General features: G+C 29.5%; 1 protein-coding gene across 1 annotated transcript; it reads right to left on the reverse strand.

Annotated features, from left to right (window-relative positions):
- Positions 1–2,274: 2,274 nt before the first annotated feature.
- On the reverse strand, positions 2,275–3,665 carry LOC105171160 (NAC domain-containing protein 90). Its single transcript, XM_011092185.3, has 3 exons — positions 3,349–3,665; positions 2,977–3,266; positions 2,275–2,831 (listed from the first exon to the last, which is right to left on the reverse strand). Exons 1-3 carry the CDS (start codon positions 3,503–3,505, stop codon positions 2,718–2,720), a joined length of 561 nt encoding a protein of 186 aa, XP_011090487.1. The 5' UTR covers positions 3,506–3,665; the 3' UTR covers positions 2,275–2,717.
- Positions 3,666–7,374: the final 3,709 nt, after the last annotated feature.

Raw genomic sequence — 7,374 nt, forward strand, 5'->3', positions numbered from 1 at the left:
TTTGGTGAAATTACATTTAAACCTCCTATAATTTAAATAATTACAACTAACACTCTTAAGGTTTACTCACTTCTAACAAATAAATCCACTCTTTAGGCAAAGTTTATTTAATTTGTTGATAAAAAAACTAAATGAAAATCAAATATTTATTTTTGATTGACCCACAAAATAATGGAAAAAAGTACATAAATACACATTAATCGATATCTTTTATTCAAAAATTTAGAAGTTTTGCATTTTTTATTCAGACTTTGCAAAAAAGCTTTTTATTTAAAAATACTCACAGTATCCATCTGGTCCAAGCCATGCATTTTTGTCTCTACTCCGCAATATTTTGCCAACATCAAGCTTTCTTTTTCAATAGGTTTGAAAATTTTGTGTTTCTATTTTTTTTCAATATTCGTTTGAGGGATTTGGAAAATTAGGGCGTGGTTTTGGGAAAATGCAAGGGGGGAAATTAGGAGAGGCTTTAATGGGGGGTTTGGGGAAAATGAAATATCTAATTGTTTTTGTTAAGTAATGCGTGAATACGCTCATTTCCTCTGATTACATATCTCACTCGCTGGCATAATAGGACTAAAAGTGTCACACTTGTTGAACATAAAGGACTAAATCTGTTTTACTAAAATACAAAAAGAATTAAATTTATCAAAAGTTTTAAAATTACAAGACTAAATGTATTCTTTAAAAAAAATAAAGGATGAAAAGTATAATTGTCCTATAATTACAGGACCTAAAGTAAATTTTTTTGCCAAATGAGAAGAAGGCAAACTAATTTGGACTTTATAGCCAACATTATTTTTATGATTTAATGTTTAGAAAAGATCTCCTAATCCTTAGATCCTCTTTCTTCTCGCCATCAATTCGCCGCCATCTTAACTTTGTTTTCTATCACACCACCACCAAAATACTCCCCAGCTCACGACGACCATTTTGAGCCTATATGTTATAATAGCCGATTCTTTCACTATACCCATCTATTTTGGTTACGAAATTTCTATTTTCCCAGTTCATTTCCTCATTCGCGATTCCGTGCTATTATCCCGCTTTCCTCTTTGCCAATTGCCATCGTCAAACCCTGTCCATTCCGGTGGACCACCACCGCCACTTCATCGCCTCATGATGAGCATTTTTCCACGATTTATTTCTGTCTCCGACCAGTCCTCTCCCATAATCAATGTCTTCGTCTTCCACCCCTACCTCGACTCCTCCCACTCGCCGATTGTCCTCCTCTGTTCCGACTGGCAAGGGTGGCATGGTTTTTTTAAACACATCACCCTTACCACATAAGCACAAGTTAAAAATTTTCATCCACATATGCCAAATCACTAAAATTTGGAGAAATCCCCAAAATTAGAGAGTCACGCGCCAAGTCACCAGAATTAGGGCTTCTAGTCCTTAAAATACTATTTTTTAATAATCATTGTCTCAATTCTCTATTTTGGAATGATCCTGGACCAAAATTGTCACCGCCACAAAAAGTTGGAATAAAATTACATATTTTCCTCACTCCCTTGCATAAGCAACGAGTGTGCCTCAGTCCGCTTGTGCTAATTAAGTGGGATGTGTGTTTACGGAAGAAACTAACTTGGCACACATTAAGTAGAAGTGCAGAAATACCTTGATATTGCATTTGAATTGAAAGATTTAAAATTTTAGATTATTCTAAATTTAAAAGATTTCAAATTCTTCTATTCTAATTTTGAACTATATTATATTTTTTTATTTTTAACACTCAAGCACCAAACACATGTAAACACTCAAGGTTCGAACACGGAACCTCTTATAAGAAAATCTTGTTCTCGAACCATTGGATTGTTCCCGTGTAAACTTGAACTATATATGTTTTATTAAATATTGATTGATTTTAAATTTTTTTTAAATGACTTTTTTTTTTCAATTCCTCCCTTCAAATCTAAATCTATTGATATAAATACACCCTAATATTCTTTCTTTTCTCAAATATATCACATAGGCCTATAAACGTAATTTCAGTTAGAAGGTGGTAATAACAATTCTACCAAATTTTCATCTTTTTTTTAAAAAAATATTAGTTTGAGTAATCTTATTTCTTAATTAATCAATTATAATAAAAAATATTTCACTTAATACCTTTTCTATTACAAACACATTATTAATAATCAAACATATATTATTATTATTATTATTATTATTTTTTTTAGCTTTGTACACACATTGAGTGTGCTGACTGCTGATATACGTTAAGAGATGAATGGATAGATATATACAGCAATTGAAGCAACATGTGAATCATGACCAATAATCTCACAATTGACTTAAACATTGAAGGCGCAACAAGTCTTTTTATGACTTGAAAAACAAAGCCAATCTCACTTTACACTTTACAACTAAATTCCTACATCAACACGTGGACAACTGATTTTACAGACAATTATCCTAACAAATTTTAAGAAAGAATTCTTACTCAAATTAAATTCGATTGAATCAAATCATTCACAGAATAAATGTGAAACACTTGACAAATAATTAATCACTTTTTCTTATCCGTCAACCAGTTGAATTCGATTTAAATTAGAATTTCCCACAAACTTATACCTACTACGCAACAGCTATCATAGGAATGATGTTTCCTATACCTCTCCTTCCTCCATTTACTGATTATGTTGTGTTTTCAAATAATTAGTAAAAAAGAAATAAATAAAAACAAATTTATCATCGTTTTCTTGAGTAATTAATTAATCCTCATGATCCGGCAGCCGGACTAGGACGTCTTCAGTGGGCCGTCGATCAAACACCCGAGAACTCCCGGACCCCACGTAAACTCTGCATAGACTCACCTCATGTCTAAGCTGCAAAATAAATCATAATTATTATTTACCGTACAATTTATCATATAATTGATGTACAATTTAAAAAAAAAACATGTGTAATGTAATATATAACACGAAAATAGAGATGAAGTGAGACGATGTCATTTTGGTGTTATGTACATACCTTTGGTATAGAAGTGGGCATATCATCATCTCTCAATATGGCTCTATACTCATTCATCTTCCATTTAGTTTTTGTACCATCGGGAGCTCTCCCTTTGTAGAACACCATGCTTTTCTTCACCCCGATCACTCTTCCGTCCGACGAGTGAACGTAGCTCGGCGAGCCCGTGGCCTTCCAGTAGCCGGACGCTGTCATCCTACTCGGCTTCCCCCCGCGCACTTCTCTTTCCTGCCTCGGCACGAAGAAAAACCACTGCTCCGGGTCCCCATGGCAAAGCTCTCCACAATGCCCTGCACACACACATACGTGTATAATTATACTGACTTGAGTATCGAAAACCCATAGCCATGAAAAGGTGGTTATATATTATACAGGGAAGTCGGCATGGCTCGAAGCGGTAAACGTCGAGGAGAGGGATAACGCGATTGATATTTACAATGTTAGTGTCTTGAAGCTTGTGGTGGAGGTAGAAGGAAATCAGTTCTTCTTCTGTAGGGTAAAAACGATAACCTGGTGGCATTTCTTCCATATCTACGTATGTACGTGTGTGTGTGTGCGTGCTGTAATTTCCTCTTGTTTTTCTGTGTGAGTTAAAAGTACTGTATGTAGAATATACGTATATATGTACGTAGGAATATGGATAAGTAGACGTAGTAGTAGTTGTAGTGTCAGTGTGTGTGTGTCTATTAAGGTTGTAGGAAAAGAGTGTGTGGTTTTATAGAGATGGAACAAAGTGGGAATTTCCGAGTCAAATGAGAAAATTTGTTATGGTAACAGAGTTTTCTACGAAACTTCCACGCGGTTTAAACTTGTATGTTGTGTCTTTTTAAATTATTTTATTGAGTCAAACTAATTATAAAATAAATATAATAATTATATCTTTTTAAATTATACATTAATCATATTACACTTTAGACTGTACTGTAGTGTATCCTTTCTTTCTTTATTAGTGGATGTGTGTGCGTACATCTGGCGTACGATTCATTTCTCATAGTGCGATGGTTACTTAATTATAATTAATGAGAAGAAAAGAAAAGAATAATATATATATATATCAATATTATATAAAAAGACAAAATATTTTTATCTCATAAACGACGTTTATGACACCCACAATATCAATTTTATTATTGTGTCAATAATACCCTAAGTTGATTTTCTTTCTTCCTTTTTTTATTTTTAGAAATATGATGTGTTGATTTATATATAATTTTTTTATTCATAATATATTTTAAACTGTAAAATATTATTTATTATATGTACCCAGGGACATCGTGTCATGATAACTAATATGCTAATATAAAAAGAAGAGTCCCTCCACACTCACAAAGAGTGTTTAATGACACCGCTGCACTAATTTTTTATAAAATAAAAAAATGTCATTCATGATAAAATAATTAACTTACTCAATTTTTTAAAATTTATAATAATTGATGAATTATAATTTTTTTTATTAATATAATATATTAATTTATATATTTTATTTTTATTTATAATACATACTTAATAATAATATGCCACGACCATTCATATATATATATATATATATATATATATTCTGGTTTCGAGTTGAAAAAGTGGGGAGTGTGTGTTGGTGTGTGTTGCCCACTTTTCTCCAATGATGATAAGGAGGTTTAGGGACAGATGTGACTGTAAGTGAAGGAGGTGCGTGTAGCTACATGATGCAAGGGATGATGTCTAAATTATATTTTAATTATTAATTATATAAAATTAATAATTAGTATATAAATATTATAATTATTACATATAAAATATTTGATATTAATAATTATAATTATCAATTTACTCCAAAAAAAAAACTCTATTTAAATGAACGAATTTGAATTTACGCAAAAATTTTGTCGAAATAATTTCTAATAATTTTAGAAACCCATCACAATGTTACGGAAAATTAGCTGAAAATGAGAATGAAACGATTTCAAATCTTTCGGTAATATAAATTTCCAAATAGATATAGTGAATGTATTATTACTTGTATTGTGGTCGAATGCATCTATTATTATGGATTTGAAATTCTTAACTCCAAATTTATCGATCAAAAACAACAAAAAGAAACTTAAGATCTTTTAATTTTTCACATAACATATACAGCTCAAAGTGAGAGTACTTGAATCATTAAAATCTTTTCTATCATGGAATCACCGAAATGGACAGAAATAATTTGTTATTAAGAATTTGAAATCTCTGTTGTCCATCAATCCCAATACAATGCTCTAATTGGAGACGAGACACACTACAAAAGAATTGATTATGTATAAACTACTCCTGATTTAATTATAAAATTATAATAAATTAATACTACTTACCATGGTCAAATAAAATTGATGCAAAAATTTAGATCTTGGCTGCGGTTAATCAACATACACTATCATTTTACCTATGACCAAAATATTTGCCATAATTTTTAACTATAGTAAATATTTTGACTTTACTTGCAAAAACAAGGGCACAACCATTTGTTAATAGTATCCATCATGATGTTTTAATTTTATCGATAATAATTAACCACAGAAAAAAAATCATATTTCTTTTAATAAGAAATGGAAATTTTGTCTGTTTTTCAAAATATTTAATAGGTATAATGTTGGCCAACCCCATGAATTATCTAATTTATTTTATTAGTCAAAATTAAATAGTCAATAGGTAGCGGACAAAGAAAGTTTGCTTTGGGGACAACCATGCAAGTATTATAATTATATTTATTAATTTCACAACATCATATTGAACGTGGACCATAATGGTCAATGCCAACTAGGGTTACTCAAGTCAGGAAAGGAGGAAAATCAAACGGAATGTTTGGATTCGTTCTTTTAGTATTTTATTGTGTTTTATGAAGATAAATAAAAAAAATAAAGATAAATAAGTGTCTGTTGAAGATGATATGTATGTTTGGATTTGTTATTGGAGATAATTTAAAATAAGTAATATATGTTTAATATTGTGTTATGGGAAACAAAAATTACTATTCATTGTCAAATCATGTCATTTTTATATATATTTATGTATATGTGTGTGTGTGTATATATATATATGTATTTATGCTAAAACAGTTAAAAACGCCTAAATAAAATATTTTTGAATTATGACAAATATTGAGTATATTTTGACTTGTCTCGAGAATAATTTGGGAACAAAAATTGTAAATTATTTTTCTTAGTTGTTCACATTTTTTTTTTATCCATTTTTTAATCCATCATATTTAAAGTATGTTGTGATAGTTCTTTATGTTTCAATCCTAACTTATTACGGTCCTTTATCATTAATTTTAATTAATAATATTTAAAATAAATTGAACTGAATATTAATTCTATTATTGAAAGGTAAAATTGAAAAGTAATGATGTAATGAATTATGATGGAAGAAATATTTTACAACAGCCAAATACCTTTAACTGAAGTACCCCCTAGTAGAATTAACTCGACCCGATCTTTATTCTGGGTTTGAGGGAGAGCTAGTCGTATAGTAAGCGTAAAGAGCAACCAATCATATTACAATTTAGACTTTACTGTAGTGTGTCCTTTTTTCTTTATTAGTGGATGTGTGTTACGGTTGATTCTCATAGTGCGATGGTTAATTAATTATAATTAATGAGACGAAAATAGTGAAATATATATATATATATGTATTATATAAAAAAATATATTTTTATCTCATAAATGACGTTTATGATACCCACAACATCAATTTTATTATTGTGTCAATAATACCCCTAAGTTGATTTTTTTTTCTTTGTTGTTTTGTTTCTTTCCTTTTTTTTTTTAGAAATACGATATGTTGGTTTATATATAATTTTTCTTCTTCATAATATATTGTAAACTGTAAAATATTATTGATTATATGTATGCAGGGACGACGTGTCATGACGACTAGTATGTTAATATAAAAGGAAGAGTCCTTCCACACTCACAATCACAAATGGTGCTTAACGACAGCGCTGCATTAATTTTTTATAAAGTAAAAAATACCCTTCATGATAAAATAATTAACTTATTCAATTTTTTAAAATTTATAGTAATTGATAAATTATAATTTTTTTTATTAATATAATATACTGATTTATATATTTTATTTTTATTTATAATATATTTTAAAATATATAATATTATTTATTATATGCACAAAATAATAATATGTCACGACTACATATATATATATATATATATATATATATTCTGGTTTCGAGTTAAAAAAGTGGGGAGTGTTTGTTGGTGTGTGTTGCCCGCTTTTGTCGGATGATGATACGGACGTCTAAGTGAAGTTGACAGATGGGACTGTAAGTGAAGGAGGTGTTCGTAGCTACATGATGCAAGGGATGATGTATAAATTATATTTTAATTATTAATTATATAAAATTAATAATTAGTATATAAATATTAC

Source organism: Sesamum indicum, linkage group LG9 (genome assembly GCF_026168435.1).
Source record: "Sesamum indicum cultivar Baizhima isolate 11 linkage group LG9, ASM2616843v1, whole genome shotgun sequence".
NCBI lineage: Eukaryota > Viridiplantae > Streptophyta > Magnoliopsida > Lamiales > Pedaliaceae > Sesamum > Sesamum indicum.